Source organism: Bombina bombina, chromosome 6 (assembly GCF_027579735.1).
Source record: "Bombina bombina isolate aBomBom1 chromosome 6, aBomBom1.pri, whole genome shotgun sequence".
Lineage (NCBI taxonomy): Eukaryota > Metazoa > Chordata > Amphibia > Anura > Bombinatoridae > Bombina > Bombina bombina.
In genome coordinates, this window is record NC_069504.1 from 56,965,530 (window position 1) to 56,982,767 (window position 17,238).

Genomic DNA, 17,238 nt, shown 5'->3' on the forward strand with positions numbered 1-17,238 from the left:
TTTTAGGGCTAAACATGTCAGGCTTAGGACAGTACCATCTTCCATATATGGAAGGAAGATACTCCAGTGTACAGCTAATGCATACATGAGGTCAAAACTGAACAATATAAAACAGTACTGAATCCCTATCTCGGCCTCAGCTCTCCCAATAGGTACATCTTGCAGACTACTAACAACAGGCCTTATCATAATTGGGAGGTTGAGCTAAATTAGATTAGGTATTAAATTATTATCAGATAGAAGGGCGTAGTCTGTGGTATATAGTTATAACTGTACAGAGTAACCTAAGAGATAATAGTCAGCCTGACTTAAGATTTACTATGCTGTCAATTTTCTGATGTATACATGCTAATAGGGGTGCTATGCTCATAGCGTAGTACAGAAAATATAATGCTGATATGGGTACAGAAGAGTGACACATATTTCACTAAACTGAAGATTTCCCTAGACTGAAATATAAGCATGCTTCTGCTAACAGCTGTGAAGAAATTGTAATATTCTAGGATATTCAAGAATATACCAGTGAGATAGTGAATATGTACATAACTCATGTGATACTTGTGGACTACCCTAATGCTAGGACATATGAACAGAAAAACAGATAGATATATATCTAAAAAGAGAACAATGATAAGGTCCTGTACATAATCTCCAATTCCTAAACCTATGTTATAATCAGGGGCATGGTATCTAATGATATCTGTAAGAAGCCAGTTAGGAGAGGTAAGCCCCCTCAGTTCTAAAATTCTACAAAAGGGGAGTAGAATCTAACATGGGTGTGTGAACACAGAATTCTGCCTAGATCCTGTGTTTAGTAAACATATATATACAGAGTGTACCAATTACAGCATCAAACATACAGTTATCATACTACTGGTATCTTATGTGAGTACAGAGCATATTATCTATGGAGATAGGCGACAACAGAAATAAGGTTATATTAACTCCAACCAATAGTATAATGGGTTTGGGAAATTTTCTCCCACTGAAAGATTACAAAAGGTAGGCAAAAACACTATGAAGCTGAGGAGTGTAGATGACATAAAATCAAGTAAGGTAATGTTTAGTCAAATTCCAACCGTTGAATCAAGCGTCAATAATTGTTTTAAGACAGTCCTCATCAAGCACATAAACTTAAGTCTCTAGGAGCCGAAGATAAAGTCCTTGAGAGTGTAGAGAGATCCTTTCTAACCTACTCCAAGTCTGTCAATTTGGGGGTCCAGGCAGGACTCTGAATGAAGTCCAGTGGTGGAACAGGATATCTGTGAAGAGGAGCTTTGCGAAACATTCCATTCCTGGACAAAAGATAGGACCGCTGCCCAGTCTCCTCTCCTCCATACTGTGAGTACCTGAAATGGAGAGTGTAAATGCTCCGCTAATTGCCCACTGTAACCGTCAGCATTTCCTAAAATCTTGAGAGCATTAGATCTAAGGGCCACTTAGGATCTCAGGTAGGGAGATAGGGAAAGCTGTGAGTGTTGTCCGGTCATGGCCGGACAGCCTCCTGTGGTTCCTAATGCAGCAGCTGAGAAGTGCAACAGGTCATTTGTGTGTGGTTGCGCCAAATCGTAACTTACAACCCCTGTTAAGATGTAAGGCGAGTCCTGCCCGATCTGCTCCTCTTGCGTTCGTCCGAGTATCAGCAGGGTTGGTTGCATCAAAACCTCTATCGGGTTTACCTCACTGGAGTCTGAGCTGTTTAGGTAAGAGGCGCCATCTTGGTTGCGCTGTTCAGTGATGAGAGACCGTAGGCTGTGAAACTGCCTGTCGGCTTTACTGCATAGCCCCTCAATTAAGAGAGTAAGTTGTATAGAGAACTCCTCCATCCTGATAGCATTGCAGGGATCTGTTATCCGACTAGGAAACAAACCAGGGAGCAGTCCGGTCCGTCAAGAGAAAATCTGGCACTTTGATTATAATGAAATACTCCCTGTCACAATCTCAACTGGCTAGCAGGCCTCTTCGTCTTCTCCGCATTAAATGCGTTTTATCTGAGACCTAGGTTATAAAAGCCATGCCCTAGTGCATGTTTAGAGTGAAACATAAAGATATATAAGTTCTTTAAATGCCGTAAAGTAATATTTTAATGATCTAGCTTCAGGAGCTCAGCAACGGCACGTCTTGTCGAGTTGGCAGTTGGCTCCGCCCCCAGGGTTTATTTTTTATTTTACAGGCACGTTTGTATTTATTTTAACTAGGTTGAATAGTTATTAAATAGTTATTAACTATTTAATAACTACTTAGCTAAAATAAATACAAAGATACCTGTAAAATAAAACCTAACCTAAGTTACACTAACACCTCACACTACACTACAATTAAATAAATTACCTACATTAAATACAATTAAATAAATTAAATTAAATGAGCTAAATCACAAAAAAAATACTAAATTACAGAAAATAAAAAACAAATTACAAGATATTTAAACTAATTACACCTAATCCAATAGCCCTATCAAAATAAAAAAGCCCCCCCCCTTCAAAAACTATCAATAGCCCTTAAAAATACCTTTTGTGGGGCATTGCCCCAAAGAAATCAGCTCTTTTACCTGTAAAATCTTTTACAAACAACTCTCCCAACAGTAAAACCCCCACCCACACAACCAACCCCTCAAATAAAAGCCTAACTAAAAAAACCTAAGCTCCCCATTGCCCTGAAAAGGGCATTTGGATGGGCATTGCTCTTAAAAGGGCATTTAGCTCTATTGCAGGCCCAAAGCCCTAACCTAAAAAATAAACCCACCCAATACACCCTTAAAAAAATCCTAACACTAACCCCCGAAGATTCACTTACCAGGAGAAGTCTTCACCCAAGTGCCAAGATGTCCTCAACGAAGCCGGCAGAAGTGGTCCTCCAGATGGGCAGAAGTGGTCCTCCAGGTGGGCAGAAGTCTTCATCCAGATGGCATCTTCTATCTTCATCCTTCCGGTGCGGAGCGGGTCCATCTTCAAGACATCCGACGCGGAGCATCCTCTTCTTCCTTTAAATGACTTCATCCAAGAAGGAATTAAGGTAGAAAAAATTCTATTGGCTGTTTGGATCAGCCAATAGGATTGAGCTTGCATTCCATTGGCTGATTGGAACAGCCAATAGAATGCGAGCTCAATCCTATTGACTGATTGGATCAGCCAATAGGATTGAAGTTCAATCCTATTGGCTAATCCAATCAGCCAATAGGATTTTTTCTACCTTAATTCCGATTGGCTGATAGAATTCTATCAGCCAATCGGAATCTAAGGGATGCCATATTGGATGACATCATTTAAAGGTACCTTCATTCATCGTTAGTCCGTCGGAAGAAGAGGATGCTCCGCGTCGGATGTCTTGAAGATGGACCCGCTCCGCGCCGGAAGGATGAAGATAGAAGATGCCGTCTGGGTGAAGACTTCTGCCCGTCTGGAGGACCTCTTCTGCCGGCTTTGTTGAGGACATCTTGCCGCTTGGATGAAGACTTCCGGTAAGTGAATCTTCGGGGGTTAGTGTTAGGATTTTTTTAAGGGTGTATTGGGTGGGTTTATTTTTTAGGTTAGGGCTTTGGGCCTGCAATAGAGCTAAATGCCCTTTTAAGGGCAATGCCCATCCAAATCCCCTTTTCAGAGCAATGGGGAGCTTAGTTTTTTTAGTTAGGCTTTTATTTGGGGAGTTGGTTGTGTGGGTGTTGGGTTTTACTGTTGGGGGAGCTGTTTGTATTTTTGTTAACAGGTAAAAGAGCTGATTTCTTTGGGGCAATGCTCCGCAAAAGGCCCTTTTAAGGGCTATTGATAGTTTAGGCTAGGAGTTTAGGCTAGGAGTTTATTTTTTATTTTTTTTGGGGGGGGGCTTTTTTTTTGATAGGGCTATTAGATTAGGTGTAATTAGTTTAAATATCTTGTAATTTGTTTTTTATTTTCTGTAATTAAATTTTTTTTTGTGATTTAGCTAATTTAATTAAATGTATTTAATTGTATTTAATATAGGTAATTTATTTAATTGTAGTGTAGTGTTAGGTGTTAGTGTAACTTAGGTAAGGTTGTATTTATTTTAGCTAGGTAGTTATTAAATAGGCATTTAGCAATAGTACATGAATGTAGTCGCTTTCTATACCAGTTCTTGTTTTTAAAATATATATACTTTTAAATCGGTACCGTATAGATGCTGACTCCTCCCAACCCCTACTTCCTTGTTCTTCTCTGTCTGACGTCTTGAGCGGTCCCACCCACTCTCTATGTCGCTCAAAAGCGCGTTCCAGATCCAGATTTACAATGCGCATGCACCAATCGCAATCGTTGTTAAATTTTTTAAACTAAATGTACAATATTAAAAGTTGGATTGCCTAAGTACGCTATGTAACAAGCTTTAGTACTTACTATGAACGCAATCGATCCAGAATATATTTTGTATCCAATGATTTACTGGTGATGCCAACAGCGCATGCGCGTCTCATGAACGAGCATGGAGAAGACAGTAGGGTAATACGGGATGAATGCATGTGCGGGGGAAAAGAGCATTGGCGGATAGAATATCACTAGCCTGTCAATCAATTTAATAAAATGGCGGGCGGAGGAAAGAATATTATCGTCAGCTGTTTAAAAGGTAAGAAACAGCTTTATATAATACAATATAAAAAACTGATGAATTAAACTCGCCCTATTTTTATCAAATCTATAATATGGCGGAAAATAGTGAAGTTAACTTTACCTTCACTTTAAAGTAAAACAGACCCAAAAATACGTTTTGGCCATGTTGCGATTTTCTGGTTAACATATTTAACCATCCACTTGTAAAACCAGATTGTGCGCTCCACTTGTAATCTAGCCCTAAATAAAAGGGACATATAATATAACCAAAGCAAAGATAACCTGGGAATAACACTATTGATACCGTTATATTAGTTTAAATATTGAAGAAATATGGGTAAAGTTTTTATTTCTATACAGTAATGGGCTCCACAATAAGCCAGTTATGTTGCTTGCTCTGCTTATTAGGCCTATTAGGGATTTTAGTACAGGTACATCTGTTTGAGTTCTTTTTATTTTTGGAAGTGTTTTTTTATTTTCTAATGTGTTTCTTATTTTTTGTAATGTTAGTATTTTTTTATTTTGTGTAACTTAGAGGGTGTTAGGTTATGGGTTTTGGGGGGATAGATGTTAGGGGGTTAAGTAGTGTAGGGGTAGTTTGCAGTGGGGTTCTGGCGGTTTAAGGGTTAACTAGGAAGTTTATTGTAGTGGGGTATTGGCAGTTTAGGGGTTAAGTAGTGTAGGGGTAATTGCGGAGGGGTATTGGCGGTTTAGGGGTAAAATAGGTTAGGTGCATAATGCAATGGGTTTATTGGCGGCGTAGGGGTTAAGTAGGTTAGGGGGATAATGTGGTGGGTTTATTGGTGGTGTAGTGATTAAGTAGGTTAGGGGATTAATGCAGTGCGGTATTGGTGGTGTAGGGGTTAAGCAGGTTAGGTGCATAATGTGGTGGGTTTATTGGTGGTGTACGGGTTAAGTAGGTTAGGGGATTAATGCAGTGCGGTATTGGTGGTGTAGGGGTTAAGCAGGTTAGGTGCATAATGTGGTGGGTTTATTGGTGGTGTAGGGGTTAAGTAGGTTAGGGGATAATGCAGTGGGGTATTGGTGGTTTAGGGGTTAAGTAGTTTAAACATGCAAGACATAAGCAGTAGCAGTGAGTTATGTATAATCATTACCATCTCTTTCTGCAGTACGTTTGTGGGTCTGTAATTTCTGCAAGGCCATATCAGCTGATACATCAAAACTGAATGTCTGAGGCTTCAGTTTGCTATTGGGGTCTATTACCAGGTGCTTATTGGTGGGGGGAAATGATAATTTGCTTTCTGACACCTTTGTTTTCTTATGTCATAATCTAGTAGAGGGTTTCTCAGTGAGCCACGAGAGCTGAAGGTGTGGTGCTGAATTTTAATAGTAACAAATATTTTTGCCCAAATTACAGCAATCAGTATATTTGTATAAAAACAATAGCCAGACTAATGTATGCAACATTGATTTATTTTGCTGCAAATGCTAAACTAAAGCTTTGACAGTCGACTACCAGTAATACAAAATGATTACGTCATCAAGTTCTGATGGCTACTTAGGTTGGTTAACTTGATTAGTTATACTTGTGTGTTGTGAGAGCCTGTTCTAGAAATATAAATGATTAATATAAACAGTGTGCATGCATGAGTTGACACTCAAATGAGTCCATGGTACCAAGTAACTTAAAGTGATTGTAAAGTTAAATGACTTAAAGCCCAGTATTTAAAAATACTCTTAAACACAATTTTTAAAATACTTACCTGTTTGTTACGGTAAACACACTGCCGATCCTCCGTCCGCATCTCCTTCTGTATTTAGCATATCGATGAATATCCTGCTTCCTCCAATCGTTGTGTGCCTCACGAGCTGGAACCCAAAGGTGGCACACAACAATCGGAGGAAGCCAGATTTGTCATCGATCTGCTCAATACTGAAGGAGATGAGGGCGGAGGATCGTTGGTGTGTTTACGATAACAAAAAGGTAAGTATTTTAAAAAAAAAACGTAATTGTAAACTTTAATGATGTAAAGTGCCCATGTTTTTAAGAGTATTTTTAAATACTGGGCTTTAAATCATCATTCAATCACTTTAAAAAACATCTCAACAGAAAACATTTGTTGCAATATTTCATTCCTGTCATGTCCTAATATATATATATAAATATAATTTGAACATAGTCAATGTAGTGTAAAATGTAAAATACTAAAAAAAATTATAGTTAATTACATATAAGTCCAGCATTAAGAACACAGATGCGCCACAATCAACATTTTCATTGCCAAGTGTGCCACAGTCTGAACATTTTTGAGAACCAGCTGTCTAATACAGCACTTGAGGATTTGTTTCTTGCTATGGAAATGATAGAAATAAACTTGCCTGTATTTTATATAGAGCAATATGGCAACAACCAATATAACGATAAAGAGTAAAACCAATCCACCTAGATAAAAGAGAACATCATTTAAAAAAATAAAAACATATATACAAATGTAAAACATTTATTTTTTTATAGTATAGCTATGCAAAATAAATTACATAATACGTTGTTTAAATCATTAAATATATCAAATAATTTAAAGAGTGGTAATTTTCAGAAATATATGAATTAAAATAATTTAGTGCAGCAATAATACACACATTTAATGAGGAAAGGCAATGTAGTACTTTTCTATTTAAAAAAAAAAAAAAAATCAAGATGTTTATTAGTATATAAAAACGATATATTTTCCTATATCAAAAGGATTTTTATACAAATTGCATTTAATATTATTTATATACAACTGTAAAATATTTTTTTTTAAATGTATTTGTATAAATAAAAATCACATTAGAATTTGGTTAAATTATTTACCTGTAATAGCTTTTTCTTGATGAAATCCTGCAAAATACAACAAAACAACATTAAACCATTAAATGGTTAACTCACTTAAATGATATATTTTTTTAAATATGCAAAGACTACCAATTGTTTAAGTTCTTTTCAAGAGGTGTATTGTGGGGACAAATTAATCCATCCTTACCCTCCCCACAAAGCTCACAGTCAGCTGTAAGCTAAATCATACTTCAGTGGTAGAGAAAAACATCAATTATGCTTAACAGATAATTTAATTTCCTTCTGTATAAGGAGAGTCCACGGCTTCTTTCCTTACTGTTGGAAAATACTGAACCTGGCCACCATGAGGAGGCAAAGACACCCCAGCCAAAGGCTTAAATACCTCTCCCACTTCCCCTATCCCCCAGTCATTCTGTCAAGGGAACAAGGAAAAGTAGGAGAAATATCAGGGCATAAAAGGTGCCAGAACAAAAATATAATTTAGGGGGCCACCCATCGGAGAATACTGGTGGGGGCTGTGGACTCTCCTTATACAGAAGGAAATTAAATTATCTGGTAAGCATAATTTATGTTTTCCTTCTTAATATAAGTAGAGTCCACGGCTTCATTCCTCACTATTGAGAATCTTATACCCAAGCTCTAGAGGACACTGAATAATAACGGGAGGGACAAAAAGAGAGGCGTACCCTAATCTGATGGCACCACTGCCTGCAAAACTTTTCTCCCGAAGGTTGCTTCAGCTGAAGCAAAAACATCAAACTTGTAAAATTTAGAAAAAGTATGTAAGAAGGACCAACTAGCCGCCTTACAAATCTGATCCATAGAGGCCTCGTTCTTAAAGGCCCAAGAGGAAACCACTGCTCTAGTAGAATGAGACATAATTCTCTGAGGAGGTTTATGTCCTGCTGTCTCATAAGCTAAACACTCCTTTACCAAAAAGATAAGGGTCAAAGAGCCCTTCTGACCCTTACGCTTCCCAGAATAGGCAACAAACAAGGAAGAAGTTTGTCTAAAATCCTTAGTAGCCTGAAGATAAAACTTCAAGGTGCGAACCACGTCCAAATTATGAAGCAAATGTTCCTTCGAAGAAAAAGGATTAGGACACAAGGAAGGAATCACAATCTCTTGATTGATGTTGCGGTCTGACACGACCTTAGGAAGAAACCCTAACTTAGTATGTAGGACAGCCTTATCAGAATGGAACGCCAGATAAGGAGGCTCACATTGCAAAGCAGCAATCTCAGAAACTCAGCATGCGGAGGCAATGGCCAGTAGAAAAAGAACCTTCCAGGACAACAACTTAATGTCAATTTCATGCATAGGCTCAAACGGAGCCTTAGATCTGAACACAGGTCTGTTCTTATTCAGAGCCTTAACAAAGGACTGTATATCTGAAATTTCTGAGAGCCTCTTGTGCAGTAAAACAGACGGGGCGGAGCTAGCCACTGAAGCGATCGGACGTGTTTCCCTGAGGCTCCCACTTATAAACATAATATACCTACACATATTGAGATTCCTTTGGGGAAACAATCTATACTATCCCTATTAAACATCACCCTTAAGAGCTGAATCTACAAAGAGACTTATCTGGGTGATTTTTTTCAACACAAGAGCAGTGGCGCAGTACTCCTTTATGAAGCAGCCCTGGCAGCGGAAAACAACATACATCCCGCACAGACTGACTTCTATTTGTTTATGGAGTAGAAATGTAAATCGGAGTGCTCTCACTTTATCTACAGCTCAGAAGATTCAAGAAAGTTATTGCATTATGTGCTGTTTTTGAGATCAGGGATGCTGAACCCCCCCTTATCCTACTTATCTGTTAAACGGAACGGAATACTATACACAGCAAATCTAAGCTGTTGTGCCCTTTCACACACGCTATAACGGATTGCAGGCTATACAACTTATCTACGAAGCGACATGGAGTCCCTAGACGGATGGGAGGGTTTAGTGCTACTGCACCTATATCTAGGACTCGGTGCATTTGCTAGGGACAAACTAGCTACAAGTAGACACTCCGCCAGATTAATGGGAATTTACCTGACATCTTCACGCTGTGAGTCATGGAAGAGCATAAGACATGAGAACATCAGCATTATAATCTGGCAAGATTTTCAGAGGACTGGGGTGGGTTAGAAAATGAAGAATTCAATAGTATGCACATCAGAGTTATCCTAGTTTATTATGCTCAATATTAGCCCTTTTGACGCTTTTGCATCCTTTCATAATGTTATAACAATAAGCCTGTGATAATATTTGATTAGCTCATTTTTTATTTTTTTAATGCTAGTTTCTTACACAGGTGTTAATGTCCACATTTTTTGTATTACATATTTCTTCCCACATGTCATAAGCAGATTGGTGAACCTTAGCTCCTTTTGGGGAAAGAATTATTTTTGTTTTAAGCCATGACTACCGACTACCACATGATATATATTCTGGTTAATGATCGACAGATCCCTCCTAAATACCTAACTACATAAAGCACCCTGTTACTGACGTCGCCGGCGGCCGAGGTGATGTCCTACTTAATGTAGAACGAGTGAGGCACATCAGTGTATATGTTTTTAAGAACACCTGGTTAAATAGTCCCTCCCCCCACCTAGTGATACTTCCCCCGGCAGCAAGTAATATCTATGTGTCCACCCGGAGCTCCTGGTAGACGTGTAATGTGTTTTGTTTTATTATATATATTGACAGTGTGGAATGTTATAAGCCCTAGCATATGTGTTTAAAGGAAAAAGGGGCTATGTATTCTGTCTTTCCTAGGTTAACGATCTCTGGGTATCACGTTGCTGCACAGCAGCATCCGTTATATTTATGTTTCCAGCTGAATGGGCACACCTTTGGGCTGTATTTTACATTGTCCCTAAGTTTAAGTTAACTCTCACGATTAAGTTACCAACTATTTCACCTAGTTAGCATTCACCCATATAGGTGAATATATCAGCGGTACTAATCCGCCTAAACGCTGGTACCTCTCAGTTAAGGTAGTTTGTTATTATGTTAAAAAGTTCAATTTAAAGTATCATTTTATTAGGCATTACTTCATGATAAAGAGGTACTACAGTAACTTGCATAAAATAAACATTGTAAGATATCATTGCAAGACCAGCAATATTAAAAACTGTGATACACTAGAATTATGGTATAGGTAATAGCTCACCTATTTAGTTTATGATAAGTATCAGGAGTTGTATTTCTGTAATGTGATATGTAAACCTTGAGGTTACTCTTGTATTTTTTAATTTCAACAAATGCTTGTCTTCATATTGTGGAGGTAATATTTATGATTTCATGCTGTGAATGTTGTATTGCTAAATACCTTAATAAAAAACTTTGATTAATAAAAAAAACAAACAGACAGGGCCGAAATCTGTCCCCTCAGGGAACTGGCAGAAAGGCCCTTCTCCAGTCCATCCTGGAGAAATGACAGGATCTTGGCAACCTTAGCTTTATGCCAGGAAAATGCTCTTCACACCAGAATAAGTAGGTTGTCCACGCCTTATGATAGATGCGACGAGTAACCGGCTTATGAGCTTGAATGAGAGTATCAATAACTCTCTCAGAAAAACCTCTCTTGACGAGGACTAAGCGTTCAATCTCCACGCAGTCAGCCTCAGAGAATCTAGATTTTGATGAACAAAAGGACAATGTTCCAGCAGATCCCTGCGACAAGGTAACCTCCATGGAGGAGAAGATGACATCCCCACCAGATCCGCGAACCACATCCTTTGCGGCCACGATGGAGCAATCAGTATCACTGACGCCTGTTTCTGCTTGATGCAGACCACTACACGAGGGAGGAGTGGCAACTGCGGGAAAAGGTAGATTAGACTGAACCTCCAAGGCACTGGTAATGCATCTATTAGCTCTGCCTGAGGATCCCTGGATCTTGGCCCATATCTGGGTAGCTTGGTATTGAGACGAGACGTCCCCCACCTGTTGCATATCTCCGCAAACACTTCCGGATGGAGAGACCATTCCCCCGGATGAAAGTGTTGTCTGCTGAGAAAATCCACTTCTCAGTTGTCCACACCGGAATGTGGATCGCTGACAGGGAACAGCTGTGGGCCTCCGCCCACTCCAGAATCTGACATACTTCCTTCATTGCTAGGGAGCTTCTTGTTCCCCCCTGGTGGTTGATGTAAGCTACCGAGCTTATATTGTCTGATTGGAATCTGATAAACCGGAACGAACCCAGAAGAGGCCAAGCCTTCAGAGCATTGAAGATTGTTCAAAGTTCCAGAATGTTGATCGGGAAGGAGCATTCCTCCTGAGGCCACAGGTCCTGTGCCTTTTTGGCAACCCAAACAGCTCCCCATCCTGATAGACTCACGTCCGTAGTTACAATCTCCCAGGATGGTCTTAGAAAGGATGTCCCTCGGGACAGATGATCTAGACAAAGCCACCAAGAGAGCGATTCTCTCGACCGGTTGTCCAGGGAAATCTGTTGAGACAGATCCGAATGGTCGCCGTTCCACTTCCTCAGGGTCCGTAGTTAGAATCTCCCAGGATGGTCTTAGAAAGGATGTCCCTCGGGACAGATGATCTAGACAAAGCCACCAAGAGAGCGATTCTCTGGACCGGTTGTCCAGGTAAATCTGACAGATCCGAATGGTCGCCGTTCCACTGCCTCAGCATGCACAGCTGTAATGGTCTGAGACGGAACCTGGCAAAGGGAATTATGTCCATGATGGACACCATGAGACAAATTACCTCCATACACTGAGCCACAGATGGCCTTATGGACCCCCGGAGGGCAATACGTGCCGAAGCTAGCTTGCAACATCTTTGGTATGTTAGAAATATCCTCATTGATATTGAGTCTATTATAGTACCCAGGAATTCTACCGTGGTACTGGAATAAGAGAACTCTTTTCTAAGTTTATCTTCCATGCATGGGATCGAAGAAGAGAGAAGAGATACAGAGTGGTCCTCTGCCAGACGAAAGGATGGTGCTTGTACCAGAATATCGTCCAAGTAGGGCGTTACTGCAATAACCCGGGTTCTGGCAATAGCCAGGAGAGCCCCTAGAACCTTTGTATAAATTCTTGGAGCAGTAGCTAGACCAAACAGAAGTGCAATGAACTGGAAGTGCTTGTCCAGGAACGCAAAACCTTAGGAACTGGTAGTGATTCTTGTGGATTGGAACGTGAAGGTAGGCATCCTTCAGATATATAGTGGTTATGAACTGTCCTTCCTGAATGATAGGAAGGATGGACCTTATTGTCTCCATCTTGAACGAGGGGACATTTAGAAACTTGTTTAAGCACTTTAGGTCCAGAATCGGACTGAAAGTTCCCTCCTTCTTTGGGACCACGAACAGGTTTGAATAGTATCCCAAACCTCTTTTTTGCGATAGGAACCGGGACAATGACCCCTAAGGAGAACAGATCCCTCACACACCCCAGAAAAGCTGCCCTATTTTCTGGTTTTGAAGACTTGAGAGGAGAAATCTGCCCTTGGATGGTTAACACTTGAAACCTATCTATGACCTCCAGGACCCATGGATCCTGCACGTCCCTGAACCAAGCATCTGAAAACAGCGACAGTCTGACCCTACATGATCCAGTGCCGGATCGGGGGCCACACCTTCATGGCGACCTGGTCTTGGTGAGCTTCTTGCTCTGCTTGGATTTATTCAAGGATTGAGTTGACTTCCAAGTACTCTTGGTTTGCTCGAGCTTAAAGGAGGACTGCTGATGTTGGGGTTTTTCAGAATGAAAGGAATGAAAATTAGATACTTGTCCCTTAGACTTGTTCTTCTTATCCTGCCGTAGGAAGGCACCCTTGCTTTCTGTAACCGTGGAGATAATGGAGTCCAGGCCTGGACCAAATAAAATATTTTCCTTAAAAGGAAGGGAAAGTAGTCTAGACTTAGAAGTCATGTCCGCAGACCAGGACTTCAGCCAAAGCGCCTGACGGGTCTGTACTGAAAAACCAGAACCTTGGCATTCAGGTGAATAATCTGCATGTTTGCATCACAGATAAAAGAATTAGCAATTCTCAAGGCTTTAATTCTTTCTGGATAACGTTGAGGGGACCATCCATCTCGATCAATTCGGCTAAGGAGTCTCACCAGTAGACCGCAGCTCCAGCAACCGAGGCAACAGCCGTTGCCGGTTGAAACAAGTATCCCGTGTGTTGAAACATTTTTCTGAGAAAAATTTCCATCTTCTTATCCTGGGCTCTCTGAACGACAAGCTATTTTCCAGAGGGATAGTAGTACGCATAGCTAGCGTGGAGATAGCACCATCCACCTTAGGGACGGAACCCCACAACTCCAAATGAGAGTCCCGGACTGGGAATTATTTTTTAAAAGCAGACGAAAGGGAAAAGGAAGATCCAATTCTATCCCATTCATTCTTAATAATGGTCTCTATTTTTACAGGTACAGGAAAAGTTAGCGGCGCTACCCTGTCCTCGTAAAGTCTGTCTAATTTAGGGATCAAAGGTTCATCAGGCAACTTGGCCACTGTAACCTCTAATGTAGACAGAACCTCCTTTAGAAGAAAACGTAAGTGTTCAATCTTAAATCTAAAGGCTGGTTCCTCCGCAGCGGGAGGCCTAGAGGTAGCAGTCTCCAATTCAGAAAGTTCCCCCTCTGAAGACTCCGAGTGTGACCCATCCTTGGATAATTGAAAAACAGATAAATCCAATAAATCGCTAGATGACCCCTGGCCAGGAGAGCTATGTTTAACCTTTTGCTTGTGCTTGGCAGGGCGAGGTAAAGCACTAAGGGCCTCAGACACCGCTGTTTTTAACTGTGCGGTAAAGTCTGATGGTAAAAGGCTCCCTCCAGATGGAGGATGAGGTGTGCTACGGGAAGCTGCATGTGATGAGGGAGATGATTGATGGGCATACCAAGGCCTCTTCACAATATACACAGGCATTACTATTTGGAATAGAGGGAATACCCTCAAGAACATCAGAATCCTCCATAGCTTAAGCTAATGACAGTAGGACACAGAATAAAACAATCTTTTATTTCTCACAAAAGCGGCACCTTTATACTCCCAATGGCTGGGGCACTCACCACCTCCTGGACCCAAACAAAACAGAGAAAAAGTGTCTTCTCCTACAGTCAGCTCGATCAGGAAAGAGGAAACAAAGTGCAACCACCCCCGGTCACGTGGTGCGCAGGGCAGGACCGCCCCTGCTATGAGAAAAAGCGTGCCAAGCTACAAGCTGCACAGCGTTCAAAGTGAAAGTAAAAACGTGTGTTCCAGCGCCATAACAAACCTCCCCATAACATAACGAGCCCAATAAACCTCACACATAAAACAGCATGTAATCAAAGCATCACATTTGATTAATTCCAACTGTTCAATAATCCCCCTCAGGAGATATTAACCCATGATTCTATTAAGATAAAAGGAGCCACACTGTGACCCTGTCTTCTTAGCGTTTTCAACAAAATTGAAACAATCTTACCAGAATCTCTGCTGTGGAACAGAAACACAGCCTCTTAAGTGTAACAGTCTTGTAGCATCGCTCCTGACATGGACTTGAGTGAAGAAACGAGCAGGCAGTGAAACTTGTCAACACTGGTTCAGTATTTCCCAACAGTAAGGAATGAAGCCGTGGACTCTTCTCCTATTAAGAAGGAAAGAATATTCACAACGGTTCAATTTACACCGTTTCAGAATAACAACCTTTTTTTCCAGTCATGTGACTGCTATTAAAAAGCATTGAGAAGCAGTGCATTTATTAAAATAGCCAGTAGGTGGAGCTGTACGCTTGTGTTGCAGCAAAGCCAAGCAAGCTGAAATTAATCAGTTTAACCAGACCTGAGCTGTCGAGCAGATTTTTCAAAGGAACAAGATCTTCCTGTCTATAAATCAGTCCAGATTGGAATGCATAGAAAGAACTGTTTGCAGAAAAATGCAAGTGAAGTCTGTGTTGTGTGATTATTTTATTAGGTTTATAATGCTGTTTAGCAAAAGTTTTTGTTCATTTAACTTAGTTTAATTATATATTCTGTGTTGTGTGATTATTTTATTAGGTTTATAATGCTGTTTAGCATTTAAAGTCTTCATTTCAAAGCTTTAAAAATAATGTATTAGGTGTTACTTATGACAATTTTGAGAGGGGCCTGGAACCTATCTCCCTCACTTCCTATTGACTTACATTATAAACTGGGTTTCAATTTGCAACGGTTTCGATTTACAACTATTCCTTCTGGAACCTAACCCCGGCGTAAACTGAGGGCTACCTGTATATATAAAAAAAAAGTGTTTTAAAGGGATACAGTATTAGATGTTTGACTGGGAAGAGCTCAAAGGTGTATACACACACACACACACACATATATATATATATATATATGTATATGTGTGTGTGTTTGTATGTACATGTGTATTTATGTGCATGCATGTATGTGTACATATGTATGTGCACAAACACATAAATACATACAAATACACACACATAAATATACATATATATATATATATATATATATATATATATATATATATATTATATATATATATACATACAGTATCTCACAAAAGTGAGTACACCCCTCACATTTTTGTAAATATTTTATTATATCTTTTCATGTGACAACACTGAAGAAATTACACTTTGCTACAATGTAAAGTAGTGAGTGTACAGCCTGTATAACAGTGTAAATTTGCTGTCCCCTCAAAATAACTCAACACACAGCCATTAATGTCTAAACCTTTGGCAACAAAAGTGAGTACACCCCTAAGTGGAAATGTCCAAATTGGGCCCAAAGTGTCAATATTTTGTGTGGCCACCATTATTTTCCAGCACTGCCTAAACCCTCGTCTTCCACTCCTCCATGACGACATCACAGAGCTGGTGGATGTTAGAGACCTTGCGCTCCCCCACCTTCCGTTTGAGGATGCCCCACAGATGCTCAATAGGGTTTAGGTCTGGAGACATGCATGGCCAGTCCATCACCTTTACCCTCAGCTTCTTTAGCAATGCAGTGGTTGTCTTGTAGGTGTGTTTGGGGTCATTATCATGTTGGAATACTGCCCTGTGGCACAGTCTCTGAAGGGATCATGCTCTGCTTCAGTATGTCACAGTACATGTTGGCATTCATGGTTCCCTCAATGAACTGTAGCTCCACAGTGCCGGCAGCACTCATGCAGGCCCAGACCATGACACTCCCACCACCATGCTTGACTGTAGGCAAGACACACTTGTCTTTGTATTTCTCACCTGTTTGCCACCACACACGCTTGACACCATCTGAACCAAATAAGTTTATCTTGGTTTCATCGGACCACAGAACATGGTTCCAGTAATCCATGTCCTTAGTCTGCTTGTCTTTAGCAAACTGTTTGTGGGCTTTCTTGTGCATCATCTTTAGAAGGCTTCCTTCTAGGACGACAGCCCTGCAGACCAATTTGATGCAGTGTGTGGCGTATGGTCTGAGCACTGACAGGCTGACCCCCCACCCCTTCAATCTCTGCAGTAATGCTGGCAGCACTCATACGTCTATTTCCCAAAGACAACCTCTGGATATGACGCTGAGCAAGTGCACTCAACTCCTTTGGTCGACCATGGCGAGACCTGTTCTGAGTGGAACCTGTCCAATGAAACTGCTGTACTGTATGGTCTTGTCCACCGTGCTGCAGCTCAGTTTCATGGTCTTGGCAATATTCTTATAGCCTAGGCCATCTTTATGTAGAGCAACAATTCTTTTTTTCAGATCCTCAGAGTTCTTTGCCATGTGGTGCCATGTTGAACTTCCAGTGACCAGTATAAGAAAGTATGAGAGCGATAACAGCAAATTTAACACACCTGCTCCCCATTCACACCTGAGACCTTATAACACTAACAAGTCACATGACACCTGGGAGGGAAATTGGCTAATTGGGCCCAATTTGGACATTTCCA

At 40.5% G+C, this 17,238-nt stretch overlaps 1 protein-coding gene across 2 annotated transcripts in view; it reads right to left on the bottom strand.

Moving 5' to 3' along the window:
• The window catches only part of LOC128662598 (uncharacterized), a 115,539-nt gene that overhangs the window by 18,304 nt on the left and 79,997 nt on the right, over positions 1-17,238 (bottom strand). For both annotated transcript variants that reach the window (XM_053716419.1, XM_053716418.1), the window contains 2 exons: positions 7,375-7,401; positions 6,900-6,963 (listed from right to left, as the gene is read on the bottom strand). In XM_053716419.1, the coding sequence (XP_053572394.1) occupies positions 6,900-6,963; positions 7,375-7,401 (91 nt within the window). The remainder of the gene's footprint in view (positions 1-6,899; positions 6,964-7,374; positions 7,402-17,238) is intronic.